The sequence below is a fragment of the Nyctibius grandis genome, chromosome 25 (genome assembly GCF_013368605.1).
Source record: "Nyctibius grandis isolate bNycGra1 chromosome 25, bNycGra1.pri, whole genome shotgun sequence".
In the NCBI taxonomy this organism is placed as follows: Eukaryota; Metazoa; Chordata; class Aves; order Nyctibiiformes; family Nyctibiidae; genus Nyctibius; species Nyctibius grandis.
The window spans coordinates 5,683,238-5,698,813 of NC_090682.1; the positions used below are offsets into that span (position 1 = coordinate 5,683,238).

The window sequence follows — 15,576 nt, forward strand, 5'->3', positions numbered from 1 at the left end:
TAAACCAGCTGCTGTTACTACACAGCAGACTGGCCTTGTAGACCTTATTACTCAGGAAAATCAAAGACTAAATTAGCGGAGAACACCTGAATTTGAAATTATGCTGTATTTTTCTTTTGTCAGACACTGACTCTAATTATGCAATAAGTATACTATATGACTGCTGTTTTCCTACTTGGTCTGTTATTGTAGAGTGTTCTTGAAGCAATTTGAAGTAACTGCTAGTGAATACCTATTATCTGTGTTGCACCCCATAAAGGTTATGCATCAGCATCTGAGCCACTTTTGACCCCTTGGGACTTACTGTTTCTCCCCCCCTCTTTTTTTTTTTTATTTTGAAAACCAGTTTTCATATAGCTTAAAAACTTTTTTCCAAGCTTGCACCTTCTCTTTCACTTGGGAAGAAATCTTTCTGTGGATTTTTATGGCACAGTCTATCATGCAAAGATATTCTTTGTCTAAGGGTTAGAAGCCAATAAGCAGTAGTGGCTGTGGTTTTAGGTAGTAGCTCTATTGCCCGCTACTGAAAACGGAGCTGGGCAGTTACACTGCCATCAAGGTGACAATCTTTCACTTGCTTTCTGGACGAATGCATTAAATCAAATGCAATTTAAAACAGCCCTGCTTTTCTTGCAGAAACCCACTCTACTATCAAAAGCTCAGAATACTTGCCAGCTATACTGCAAAGAATTACCCCGGAGTCTGGAACAGCAGTTACAGGAGCACAGGTAAGAAGCTTTCAAACTATGCAGATAAGTTATTTATTCTTACTCTCAAGAGTAATAAAAGAACTGGAACAATCTTTGTTAATTTAGAAATTATTTGAAAACAGAAAGCTTCACTTCAAAATTTGTAAGGACACAGTCCTTCTTTTAAAAGAGGGACAGCAGCCCTGCCATGTGTTTACAAATTTCTGTGCTATGAGCTCTTTATCACCTAACGCTACTAGGGTGCAGGTAAACTGCAAATACCTGCATGCTTAATTTAGTGCTAATGGGTGTATAGAAGCATAGGAGGAAGCTACCGTACTACTTACATTGTTGTACTTAATTTCACCCTCATCCTCCCCAACCACCCACTGTTTATAACCTACATATTGCAGTACTTATCGTAAGTCAGAACACGGATCGTGTATTTCTGCCTGCTGGGAAGCCTGGCCATCATTTAGGTATTTCCTGTCTCATTCCCATGACCTAATAATTTTACAGTAAAGTAAATCAACTTTTTCTTGTCATATAAGATCAGTTTAGAAGTGACACTCCTCTGAAAGTTACAGTAAAGAGTGAATAGATTTGAACATTGCTCAGGATTTTCCAGTTCTGTACTTCCCTCCCTGCTGGAACTGTTTGAGTGACTAGCATGCAGGACTCATGCTAGTGCCTTAACACTTCAAAAGGCAGAAATAATTGCTGTTTATGTCCTTGATTCAGGCTGCATCAGAAGCGACTCTTTCTCCAGAAGCAGTCCCAGCTGCAGGCCTATTTTAACCAGATGCAAATAGCTGAGAGCTCATACCCAAGGTCAAGTCAACTGCCACTTTCATGCCAGGAGGAGCAACAACAGCAGCAATCAACCCAGTTTAGCTTGCAGCAGCCTCTGAGCCCTGTGATGGAGCCTTCCTCAGAACAAATGCAATATGACCCCTTCCTTAGCCAGTACCAGAAGGTACAGCTGGATCCACTGCCACCCTCCCAGATCACCAGCTCATCACGGTTGTCATCACCAGTTCAGGTGCAGGAGCCGCCACAGTCCCTACAATATTCGTATCAGACTTGTGAATTGCCTGTTGTCACCTCTTCTGAGCCAGACTACCCAGACCAGTGCCAGTATTCCATGGACCCAGCACAACAGAGCAGTGTAGCATTGCCTGACAGCCAGAGCAGCTCAGCATCTCATGAGTCCCAGACAAACTATGACGCATTAACCCTCTCGGAATTGCCTGGACTCTTTGATTGTGAAATGATGGAGACTGTAGATCCACAGCACAGTGGCTATGTCCTGGTGAATTAATACTGCGAGGTGACTAACATGAGAGTGCAAGACAGGACAAATGGAGAAGCATGTGAATTTGTTTTTTGTTCCTGCCCCAAAGTTCATGGTAATTTTTCAACCCTTGAATTAACAGGGAACTAAAAATCCACCTGACTGGAAAAAAAAAAGCAGGAGGTGGCAAGAAGTGTTTGGCCACTAGCTCCTCTTGCTGGTGGCAGGGGCTAGAGAACAGGTAGTGCAGTTTCATCCCACAAAGAACTAGTTTGCATAGAAGGAGGCAAAAAAAGTGAATTTTAGAAGAAGGAAATAGCCCCTTCTAAAAAAACTGGGGAGTTTGTCAGCATTCATCTAACATTCACTTGGAGAAACGAGAATGAGTGCACATTGTATTGTACTTCTTGGCAATAAAAGCAATAGTTTTCATTGAAATTCAGGGTAGATTTGGGTCTGCACTGATGGCAACTCTAATACTTTTGAAACAGTAGCACGAGGTGGAATTAAAGGAAAGTTGCACTTTGGCATCCAATTGCTGGTTAAGCTACTGATCTGGAACTACTCCATGGTAAGTCTCCGAGATCACCAGGCACCTCAGGCAGCCTCCACTTCCTCCTGCTAGCAAGTAAACAGTATTTCCCAAGCCTGCCAAGGAACTCTTAATTGTCCACTAAGGGAAGCTTCTGGATCTCTGCTAAGTGACTTTGTCAAAAGATACCTGGAACTGACACAGGGCACCACAGTGGTTTGTAGGGACCTCTGGGTGGGGATCAGAATACTAAAGGATAAAGGATTCAACAAAGAGATAGAAGGTAAGAAGCACCATGAGAAAAACCAAGAGCTGCAGCCAGTGGCATTAAAAAAAAAAATCCACCTGAGTGGCTTTTGAAATCAACGCTTTTTGCAGGCAAGCCTTTGTGGAGGGCTCTGTCTTGGAGAAGTTCTGCTCACTGGAAAGGATCCATCTGTCCTTCTGTTGCATTTTAAAAACAAGCAAACAAACTGTGTTTTGAATTTGCAGTATGTGTTGCTGGTGGTTTATTGAGCTTTGTATATTTGGACAATTATTTAGGGTTTTAGAACTTAAGGATAAAAACAATGAGCTTAAAAAAAAAAACCCTGTGAAGTGATAGTGCTGTGCCTTTTTCAGTTCTTTATCAGCCTATATGCTTTTTTCTGAAGAAAGTAGACAATACCCCATTTATATCCTTGCTGTAGCCAAAGTCCCTTCAGAGCACACGTTCCACCATGTGGAACGTAATGTTTAACTTTCTTAGTGTGTTGATCACTCATGTATATATTACATTGAAAGTATTACAGCAATATTTAGCATCACAAACTGTTGATGTATCAACCATTTCAAGAAATGCTAAGTTCAACAAGCAGTTGTGTCTCCAGAACTTTCAGTCACGAAATGTGAGTCATAGGAGGATTGTTTAGGAATCTGCAGAAAGTTTTGATCTCTACTTTGGATTTTGTCTCTAGCCTTTACGTATTGTGGGACATCACAGGATGACAGACAAACGAGGCTCACAGCTAGACAGTTCAGCCCTTTTCTGGGCAAACATTAAGCACAATTGCAGATTCATTAAAGCACAAAGAATGGCAGAGAAACTGTGCTGATCACGTATGTAGAAAACACCACTGTTTGCTGGGAAGTCTGGTGAGGTCAGGTCTTTGATACTACAAATAATGAGGGTGTAGAAAGGTGGATAATCAGCCAGCATTTACAGCAATAAGACTGCATTTAAATATGGAATAGTAGGACTTCAGTCACTGCATTGTAGGCTGCGTGAAGGAGGGAAGGGTTTAACAACTGACAGAAGGCACCTTGCTTCCTGTGTGCTACAATTAGAGAGGCAACTCCTGTTGCTATGTAGCCTGCTCTGATACTGGTCCAGTTGTGCAGCTGGACTCAATCTGTGAGCACTCAGCTTCTACCTCTGATATCAGTGATTCTCAAGGCATCAGCAAAGGACAGTTTAAAGAACAGGGATCACGTCCATACACTACTTAGGTGATGCAAGATAAAGAGGGCTAGAAAGCTCTACTTTAAATAGCTGAGATAGATAGAAAAGGTGTTTATTGTGTGGTTTCCCTTCAAAAGGAAACTCATCTGACACAGTAAATAGCTATGGAACACAGAAACCCCTATGACACCTTAAGCAACTAACAAAGGGCAGGGAAACAGCTTGACAAATACTGCAGCATAACTGACCAGGCATTTCACTACTGCGAAAAAAAAGGAAAAGTGGCAACAGAGAGTCCTGTCCTTTCATTCCTTATTCCCTACCCTACAGCATAATAAACACTTTCTGGAATTTTAATATCTGCCCAAGCACTCAAGGAACTATGTGGTGAAAACTGCTAACGAGACAACACCACCTCTGGAGACAGGCCCAGTTCTGCTCCAGGAGCTGGGTTACTGCCATAACTATAACCACTTCCTTCCCCATCCAGCTCCAGGATACTGTACATTTCAGGACTCGAAGGTAAAAATAATTCTGTTCTTGCATTCTGCTATTCATTTATCAGGATGTGCCAACTAGTCCAGGCTCATTTGAGCTTTGCAGTGCTGGTAAGGGGGAAAGCTACAGTTATTTTTAGTGTAGTTTAGCCTGACACTTCCCCTCAACCAAAAGCATATTTAACATTTCATGTCATTTCCTTTAAGCCAATTAGAATAAAAGGCTTCTAATGCCTTCTAATATGGCAGAGTATCCATTGGGCACCACTTCGTATTACTTTGAAGTGGCTTTTTTGTTGAAATCTGTTATGTCTAACATTAGAGAACTGCGTACACTACTGTTAGAGTAATTATTAGCTTTATTATCTTGTATTACAGATTCCTTTGAAGAGACTTTGGTGTGCTGTATATGGGGTAAAAATTTCATATGGAGAAAAGTGCAATATGTGTGTGTGTGTGGTACGTTCTTTAATGTATTTTTTTAAGGAGTTAGAGGGTTTAGTCTCTGCTTTGGGATAAATGCACTAGTTTTGTGAGCTCCAGTTTGGCAAGTTCATCTGTAGTATTTACATGCAACTGATATGCTGGACTCTGTAAAGCAATTAGAGTGTATTAATACAAAATAAAGAATATGTGCATTTCATTTTTAAATATCTAGTGAGCTAAAGCAGCCCCTGCTGCTCTTGTGTTCTTAGCAACCTCTTCATGTATTATATTGAGGTTATTTTCTCTCTGAGGCACCAAGCTACAAATGATAAAAAAAAGAAAATGTCTGCTGCAAAGGCTGGATTTTCTAGCCTGAAGTTTACTTCCTGTCATTTTGACATGCTTGAGGTAGTTGATACGACTCACTTTTGAAGGCAACTATGAATGTACAAAGCATTCTTAATAGTTTCAACAAAAAAAGCTGCGTTTCTGTACTGCCTGCTATGCCATGGAATGTGAAACATGTCAGGAACATGCCTCCAACACAGGCAAGGTCATCTGTCAGTGGTATATTGCCTTGACTTTGAAAGAGGAAAGTTATTCTCAAAACTACTGACAGTTTTGACACTTTTCCACATTAATCAGTATACACTATCCAACAGGTGACACAAAAGCAGTTTAATGCTGATTGTATAATGCTAAACCCTAGGAATGCTGTGTGGAGGGAATCCATCATAATTTCCCTAGTAACATAATCACAGCATGGCACCATGTCATCCCATGCTCCACTGAGAAGTACCAGTCTGGATTTGACCAGAAAAAGCACTTACAGAGGGAGCAGCTTGGGATCAGAATTATTACCTCACAGAAAGAAAAAATAGATTTTTCTTTTAGACGTCATAGTGGAACAATTTCCCCAAATCTCAAAAGTTACTGTGAAATTCTTGAGGTTAGATTTTTCATCTGTTTTCTGTTATATCAAGTACAATTAAAGAGAGATTGTGTTCACAAGAAAGATCTGCTTACCTGCTTTTCTAACTTTCCACATTATCCTTACCTGTAAAAACATTCCTTCACTGTACAATATTTGTTTTAGCAGCTCTGCAACGCAAAGCAGTTTGGGACAGGATGGGAGAACCTCAAAAAATTAAACCAACTCTTTGCTGGGAAAAACAAGACTCCTCAATTTCTCACTAAAAGAAACAGACCCAAATATAAACACTGTCCTAAACACTTTAAAGACTCCTTTACCTGTAGACAAAGGGGGTTGCAAAAAAAAAACCACAACAACCCAACCAACCACGAGGTTTTTTTAATGTTACATGGTCTGGCCCACACATACTTTCCACTGATTTAATTCTTCATAAAAAAAAAAACAATTGGATTAGTACAACCTAATGCTATAGCTATGGTTATACCATGCAGCATCACTTATATGGGTTGTACTTCCATAGGTGTACAGGACTATATGGTTGGAAAGAGGTGTCAGTACCACGGGGAGATTTTACTGACTGTTCCTAAATCAAGAGAGTTTTGGAAAGCTACTCATGCAATAGTAAATTACAACTAGGTCCTGCTGAGCTAGTTACGCTACCAACTGCCAAGAGTCTGTATTTCTGCAGTCCACATACACAGTTTAAGGCAGACTAAAGAATCACTGCATGGGACACTGCAGTCTTTTCTAGAGACTGGAGAACTTCACGCCACAAGACTGTTACAGTACTTTCCACTTTCATTGATAGAAGATACATTCAATTGCATCAAAAAACAGTAGGCAAGGTTGGAGAAAATTTTTCTTCTGTGGAACTGGAAACAATAAGATTACACGTTTTCTGCTCTCCCCTTTCTCTGTTCAGACAGCAGGTTTGACTTGGCCTGTAAGAGACCTGAGAAGAAAAGCCCCGCTCCCATGAATAGAACAAGACATAGATATTCATGAACTGCGTTCTGTTAAATACTTTCCTTAAAACCTTTTACCCTGATCTGGGATGTAATAGGCTTACTCTGACTTAGCCTAAGACAATCTAGGACGTTCCTCTTAGAACAGAGGCTTCTTTCCTCTAGAACTATAAGCAACCGCAGTGAAAAACTCAACTCTGTAGCTTGAAGCACAACACCACTGTCCTGTTGAGAGTAAAAACTGAAAGTGAACCATAGCTGTTCTCTCCAGTAATTCAGGCAAATTTCACATTGACAGAAATAATGGGCAACTCCAGAAGAGGCTCTGTGGAAAAGCAAAATGAGGTACTCTTCACAGGTGGAGCATCAGAGACCAGTAGATAACTAACACAGAGAAAAACTTAAGAGTTCTGTCATAGGACTGCAACAACAGTTACATGATACAAAAGGTCATGATATGTGTGTGTATATATGTGGAAAAAAAAAAATCTCAATAGTTCTTTTCTCAACATCACTAGCAGCACTCTTGTGACCCTCAGAGTTTATTGAGGAAACCCTTCCAACAGGAAGAAAAGTGTGATTCTCAGAGATGTTAAGCAAAAATTAGTGTAGTGCCAGCAGATTCACCTGTCCTGCAACACTGAAACTGCTGTGCCTATTGCATTTGTGTAGCAACCTCAGCTACAACTGGCCGTGAACAGCTGCAGCTGAGCAGTTGGTATGACGCACTGGGACACAAAACACTTTGCAGCAGAATTAGTAGCTTGGTTTGTAACAATGCTGACCAGCTGATTGATCATCTTCCACATTCCTGTGAATCAGAAGCGCCAAGAAGCCTTTAGACTACACACCCGGACAGGATACCAGTAACACTGTGCCTTAACTCTACACCAAGCTCAATGCATTCAACATAACTCTCGTGGCTGCTTTCCCACCTACCCTGCTCCTCTGCCGATTCCTAAACCTCCTGATACTGTCTTGGGCAATGATCCAAGCGAGAAGGGTGAAGTGCCATATCTGCCTGCATGGCCCCACTTAACCAGAGACATCAGCCAGAGATCACAGGATGACTCGAGCTGCACAGAGACAGGGACTATTAGTCACTCCTTCCCCACAGCACCACAAACAGGCTACGTACAGGACAGAGAGAACGCAAATGCACTTTCCCATACATAGTCTTTCACTGCTAGCAGTCAATGCAAAACCAGAGAAGGTCACATCTTAAGGGGTTACCTCAACTAACCTTACAAGCTGTCTGGAAGACACTGCCCTCCCCCAAAATGCAAAGGCTAAGCCCTCCTTATCCCAGGGGAGACAGGAGAAAGCCCTCCCCCTCCCTGGGATAAGTTCTGACTTCCAGACTAGGTCAGAGCCTTTAAATCCCTTGCAGAGTTGCAGAGCACAGCATTTCTCTGCTGGGCCTCAGGCCAGCAGAGCTTTCCTTTTCAGTGTTATCTGGCTGACAGTGCTCATTTAAGTCCCTGGCAGATGGATCAGCAGCAAGGCTGTCACAGGAACACAATACACACAAGGTAGCAGCCAACTATCAGCACAGTTTATGCATGGGGTGAAAGCAGAATGCACACACATCTCTTCTGCTGATTAGCCTTTTACAATCCAAGTGTAGCTTTAAAACTGTGTCTGAATTCGGTGCATAACATCTCTACGGGCGTGAGCTTCAGCCTCTGTTCACCTTGCACCAGCGTCCTAACCACACTCGGGATAAGCCTTTAAAAGCTTCATCCCCAAGTCCTTTCGGTATAGAGCAAAGAGGGGCAGGTTTGAAGATTAGTTCAAGGAGTGGAGAGAAAACCCATGGAAGAACTGGTGCATTAAGAAAGAGGGAAAGGGTGAGTGTCTAGGAGAGGGCTGCAGGAGTAAATAGCCCCAGACAGCAAATACTCTCAGTGACAGCTCAGAAAGACGTGAACCCCCACATGCACTGCAAAAACCTGATCCTCTGCACGTACAGAGCAGTAAGGACTTCTCCAGATCCGAATGCAGACATATTGCCAGAAAAGCTCCAACAGTGACACAGCCAACAGCTGGAAGCTTTAGTCTTGCAAGGCTTCAGCCAAATCTAGACACTGTTCCTCCTAGTACAGGCACATTTGTATACTTGGGTAGGTAAACAGCACCAAACAGCAACAGGGCTGCATGCATTTACCTGAAGCTATACTGAGTTGGCCACTGGAAGGACACATCTACCCAGCTGCAAAACAGAGCTGGCCAATTTCCTGATAAAAGAGCAGGTTTGTCAGCTGAAGATGAAGTCTTCCTCCCTCCCCAGCTCTGCTTGCCAAGATACTAACTCAGGATTATCTGAAACATCATAGACAAGCTGCAGAGTTCAGCGTAGTCCTCAGATAAACAGCATTGCCCAGTCCTGTGCTGCCCAGAGGAACACTCCACATCACAGACATGCTTCTTCCCAGCTTCAGTCGAGCCCTCCACCACCTACATGCTAAGCTTGCATGCAACAGCCATGCTGGTTTGCACTTTGCTCACGTCAGGGAATTGTGACACTTGAGGCCAAACATTATAGCACTGACAAGAGTCATCTGCTTTACAGGACAGCTAGTGCAGGACTGTTCGCATGCAAATACAAGCTAGTTTCCTTCCTACAGCTCCTCCCAAGAGGCAGACTTTCTCCCACAGCAAAACATCAGGCCCATAAAAGCAAGCACCAAAATAATAAATGCTTCACCAGCACCTGTTCCTGACAGACCCAACGCCCTGCAGCACAAACAAGGACAAGTTTATTTCATGCCTATTGCTGAGCATACCTCCATCTAGCCCTTGTGAGGTGGCAAATGTAGTCAACAGAGCAGAGCTTGAAGAGCAGTACGCTCTTTGATTTTTTTTAATCAAAGCTGAGACCAAAGCACAGAACAGCAGCTCCACATGACAATACCAGGATGACGAAAACACTCTGTCCAAGCCCCATCTCCTGCTAAAAAGAAAATGGAATTGTGCTGCGAGACACACTGATTTCTCTTTGTTCCTCTACAAGCGTTGCTATCGATAAAAGGCTGTTCGGTGAAAGGGGACTTATACACCAGATCTGATTTTTCCAGTTTATTTCAAAAGTTCTATCTGTCCATTTTTCCAGGACTTTCCAGCAAGGATTCAATACAACATCCCTAATGAGAAGGCTCCATTTCCCATAGAGCTGTCACTCAGTGTTAGGAAAGAGTTTAAATATGGTGGTTTGAGAAGAGATCTCTTTGCTCAAAAAGGTACTTAAATGTGGTAATTTTCTGCAAGGAAAATGCCATAATATGGTTTTATGTAACAGTCCCTGCTGAACTGATTTATCAGCAAATAAAGGCTACAGTGTTTTGATAAGAATCCATGTGGTGTTGGTTTGCAGAATAGGAGCAAAATGAGTTGCACATGGAAAGCTAATAGGTTTGTTCCCAAAATACTTACAAATGGACATTTACTTAGCTGAGAATTATATGCCAAGTTCTGGAAAGGTTAGGCGCATTTACAGAGTTCATGAGCTCTCTGCAGCTTGTCTCCCGCAGGCTGCTATAGTGGAGAGAAGCTGAGAGTGTGCAGCTGCTGACGTCAATAGGGTAAATAATACCATGTACTGAAGTCACCTGGGCATGCATTACCCTTTCCACAGAGCCTGCTGAGCACACGGTGCTGCAAAGCAGTCTGGGAAGCCCAGGTGCCTGCTCACATGGAAAATGCTACATCAGATCAAGTAAATATTCTCCAGGACGACCACCCCCCAACAAAAAAATAAATACCGTGAGCTTCTCAGGGCTCAGGGTTATCTCTTTGAAAACACAGCATACAGCACCATTGCTCAGATTGTGTACCAAAAGCCAGGTACTGTGATATATAGACACCAAATACCAAAACCTCTCAGAAGAGAGCAAAGGCAACCTTTCCCTATTCTAGGACAGGCTGTTCTGTTTGCAATTAACAGCTTGCATCTTAGTCACTTGGAGAGGCCACTCGCTGCTGGTTCTCGGGAATCAGGAGCTTGCATGTCCACAAAGGCTGCAGAGCTCTTTTTATGGCTCTGCAAGACCTGGGGTCCTCTCCTTCAACAAGCCAGCCTGCCATGTGTGGTCTGCATGAGGGACTCATGCAACCAAAGGGAACTGCAAAGCAGTGCTGGCCAGCAAATACCATCAGGGTCTCAAACCACAGCACCCAGAAAATGGTAGGTACAGTAACAGCAGATAGTGCAGGCAAGTAACTCTTTAAATGCCTATAAAGGCAGAATGACCCCCACCTCCACTCAGAAAAACAGTGCCAAAGCTGGAAAGTGAGTGCACAGCATCTCCCAAACCCCAGCCCAGCACCCTAGCCCACACCGTTTCTCCAGCAAGCTGAGCCTGCTGCCTTCAGAGCAGGCAGAAAAGGAGCTAAATCCAGTGGTCCTGCCTATCAGGGTTCAGGCATGCATTCCCACCCCAGGTTCCCAGCCTGGCAGACTGTAAGCTCCAAGTGTGTCAGTCTGTCGGGGAGGAAGAGGGCAACAACAACTGGAACCACCACATGCAAACCCCTGGCTTTAACCTGCTTCCCTGGATATACTTGCTATGAGCAAAAGCAGGAGGACATTATTATTAATACAGCAAATCAGTGTTCGAGTCCTGTTAGCACTGCTCACATCACTGCAGCTGCATTAAAGGCTGTTAGAGACACATATGAATTATTTATGCTAATCGGGGTGCTGACAGCAAGATCTGGGGGCACAGCCAGGGCAGCGGCGGCAGCTTCCTGCTCCACAGTACCTTGTCGTGACCAGAGGCCAGCTGCTCTCCTTTCTTGACAAGCGTTTCCTTGGAGCGGTTGCCATGTCAACACATCTGTCTAGGCCATCCTACTTGTCAAAAGTCTAAGGTAATTTAGCACAGAAAGCCAAGGAAGGTTCTGAAGTGCTTTAACCCTTTTCATGCACTGAGCAAGCTCTTCCCCAGGAAGATGGCTGGAGCGACAGCAAGCCTGAGAGAATTTGCAGAGCTGCCAATAGAAATAGAACTAGCTGCCAGATTTCCCCTGCCAAGGGATCCACCAACTCCTCCGGATGCAGTTAAGCTCAAAAAAAAAAAAACACAACCCTGAAAAATCACCACACCACATGACCAAACCCCCCAAAAAACCAAACAATAACAACAGCAGCACACACACACACACAAGACCCCAAAAAAACAACAGCTCTATACTAGGAGTCCTGGTCCGGCAGCAGTTGCCTAGAGCCTGAGTCACTGAGGCACAAACCAGCCAGCCTTATGCCCGGCAGCAAATGGTTCCTGCTCAGCATAAGCGGCAGGCTCACATAGAGGCAGGCTCTGCACATCCTACTCTAAACCTTAGAACAACATGCCCTCAGCCAGCACGCCTGCACACAGACCTCACCGCAGTAAGGCTCCTTGCTACAAGGCATATCAACTCAGGATTCCCCATTGCTAGCCACAAGGTAAATCACCCTTTTCCAGCAGACACAGAAGATCACTGAGGGTTTCCACGAGCACCACCAGCTGCAAGATGATGCTGTGGTACCCAGACCCTCACCCGCTGCTCTGACAGAGCCAAGCCCAGCAACCTCCAATGACCTGCACGTCTCCAGCCAAGCCTGGCTCAAGGACTGGGTTACACCAAGTCAAACCAAACGCTGGCTATGTGCTCCTGAACCCAGCACACATGCACATGGGACCCTGCTCCTCCCTGGACCTGTTTGACAGATTGCACTACCCTGAAGGAGCAGCTGTACCTGGCACTGAAGTGCTGAAGCTCCTACCAAGCTGAACTGGACAGAAGTTAACCCTGCATGTTTACAGCATTGTCTGCAAAAAGAAAAATCAAAACCCCCCCTCCAGAAAGCCTCTAACAATAGTGAGAGCAAGCAAAACCCAACTAAGGTATCATGAAGCCAGAAGGCTATTTTTCCCCTAATACCTCGGGTTGCCACATATCATTCTGATGCCAAGCTCCAGTTAAATAAACAAGATCCTGACCTCCTCCTAGAACCACACGGCTTTAACCTTTACCCTTTCTAGTTTAACTCAGGCCCTTAAACTCTAGCTCCAAAGACACTCTTGTGGCCCCAAGCACTTCACTTTGTTTTATTAATGTTTATTTAAAGTAATCACATATTTGAAGAGAGGCCAGAGCTCTGATTCAGTACTGCCAGTCTAAAAAGATTAGATATTTCTCAGTTCCCCAGAATGATTTAGCCTAAATATTGATGAATAATAATTAACTGATGCATTTAACACTCCATAGAGCAAGATGGACGTGGAAAGCAAACACTTTCAGTGCCATTCATTTCATTTCAGCAGAAGCAGTTACAATGACAACAGGAATTTTGGGGAAGGCTTTCCAAAATCACCATCATGAAAGCTCACACAACCTACTTCGAAGAGCTTACAGAGACAGTCTGCTCCCTGAGCAAGCCTTTCTTGAGCTCCAAGAAGCCCTGATAACTCCCTTCTGACCTGCTCAGATGACACGATTTGATTAAGATAAACACACACGCAAACACAGCAACAGCAAAAAAAACACAAGGGTTCATAAGCAGCTCATACATGTATTACCCTTGACTCAGAACTGGAGGCTGAGTGAAAAGTACAAAGTGCAAGAAATACCCATGCATTTTTGCTTTATTTTTAACATGTTGCCTAGAGCCCTGGCATGACATATCCAGATTTTTGTCTTTCCCTGGGGTATTCGTCCCAGAATACCAGTCTTTAAAAGGGCTGATTTTTATATCAACAGTTCTTAGAAGCCACAATGGCACTTTTTTTTTTTTTTCTCCAAAAGAATTAATTGTAAACTGCCTAAAAATAAGCCTGGAAAAACTCAGAGGGGAAAGCAACGTCAGCTTCTGGCAGCTTTATTACAGCACTCTCTGTACCGTGTGGCCTCCATTGTTCCTAACTGGGTCACTGGGGGATGAGGGAAACCTACTTTCCAGGCCAAGAGACCTCCTGCAGTCACTGAGCAGCTCAGAGATGTTCAGTTATAAAGCAACAAAGGGAAACAGCTACACATTTCACCTGGTAACCAAAAGGACCTATACTTAGTGGCTACTTCTCCACAGCAACCCTCACCTCTGAAATCAAGTCATCTACATAAACAAGGGCATCCTATTTTCCTTGAGCAGACAGCAGTGGTTATTGGTATCTGACTGTAGGTTTCCAGCAATCACCTCCTAGGAAAGACTAGAAACCCCTCAGGGCAGGGGCTCTGAAGTCTGTACAGTGCCCAACAAAGACATGGTACAAACAGGACACAGAAACACAGCACCAGCACCACAGGCTGTGGTTACAGGGAGTCACTGGAGCTGTGGAGCCACTGTCCTTTTTGCCAAGCACAGCCACATCTCACACAGCACATGCTTTACGTGGACACAGAATAAACAAGGCTCCCTGCAGCCAGGGGTGCAGCTCTCACTGTTCTGCCAACACACCAGCCCTCAATCCTGCTCGGCAGTGACCTGCTTCAATCAGCAGAGCACCTTTCTGTGCTTTTGGAGCCCTCAGCCACATTTCAGCTGCCCTCCCCACTCCAGCCAGAGAGCTTCTTCCTCCCAGCACACCTCTACCCCACAGTCAAGCCCCCCTCATTCCTCCAGTCTTACCTCCATGCCTCCAGGTCTCAGCAAACCCACGCAGCCACCACACACTCTGCCTGCACCCAACTGAACCAGGTAGAAACTTCTGGAGTGCTCTCAGTGCCACCCAGGTGGTGGCAATCAGGGCTTGTTAGCAGCAGCCAGGCAGGCACAGGTGCTCCAGGAGCACAGAATGAAGGCTGAGGGCTGTGCACCTGCCCAGAGGGGCAGGGTGACATGCTCTGGGAGCTGTGCACGGCCTGGCAGAGGTGCAGAAGCCACGGGGGTGAGGCTGACATGATCCAAACATCAGTTTTAGCAAGCACAAAGTAGAGCTCTGGGAAGAGGCAATGTAATACACATCAAAAGTTGTTTCTTATTACCAAACGCCCTAGTCTGTGGAGAGCATCCCTCAGAGTGTGATGCTGGCATCTAGGGTTTGGTTCATAAATTAGAAAGAAGTCAGGATGTTGCCCTCACAAGCACTGTTCCTATGCAAAGGCCTTCCCATAACCAGCAAGGACCCCAGGATCTGGGTCATGCCGGGTTTCACACAACAGCACAGAACACACTCCTCTAGCTCTCTGGAAACATAGCGTTTTTTCTGGAGTGAAGACAGCATGTGAGGGGTTAATGGGCTAGCACACCAATTCAGGCTGTATCTAAACAGAAGGAAAAATGGCCAAACCATTTCTTAAGAGGAGAGGCAGCCGATGGGCAGTGGCATCTGATCTCCTGCTGCCAACAGGCAGTTCAAGCACCCAGGGTGTTTGGAGCCAGGATCAGCTGCTGCATTTCGTTTTCAGTCGTGCCCTTCTCCCTGTTTTTGAAGTAGGTCTCAGTCACAGGGCAGGCAAGGCTAAAAGGTTTGCTGGGAGGGATTTGTTCTGTCAGGGGGGATTTTGGAGACAGTACTACCAAGTTTGCAGTCTCAAAGGATAGAAATGCTCAGTAAAGTAAAAATGTGGGGTTTTTTTTTACAAACAGAATGTAACACTCCCTATTTTATAACAAAAGAAAATATCCAAAACCTCAACACCAGCTCTGAGTGGTTTTAAAAATATAACTGGGAATGATCTGACTTTTCTAACCAGACTGTGAGGATAAGACCTTAGTCATTAGTGACAAGCTTAGCTCCAGGCACCAAGGGTATTTCCAAGGTCACGCAAAAATACCCAACAAGTGAGATAGTGCGTAAATTTAGCAGAGTCACATA

General features: G+C 44.3%; 1 protein-coding gene across 2 annotated transcripts in view; it reads left to right on the top strand.

Moving 5' to 3' along the window:
- The window catches only part of SIK2 (salt inducible kinase 2), a 44,990-nt gene extending 39,886 nt beyond the window's left edge, over positions 1-5,104 (top strand). For both annotated transcript variants that reach the window (XM_068418276.1, XM_068418277.1), the window contains exons 14-15: positions 637-728; positions 1,431-5,104. In XM_068418276.1, the coding sequence (XP_068274377.1) occupies positions 637-728; positions 1,431-2,010 (672 nt within the window). In that variant the 3' untranslated portion in view covers positions 2,011-5,104. The remainder of the gene's footprint in view (positions 1-636; positions 729-1,430) is intronic.
- The last annotated feature ends 10,472 nt before the right edge of the window (positions 5,105-15,576 follow it).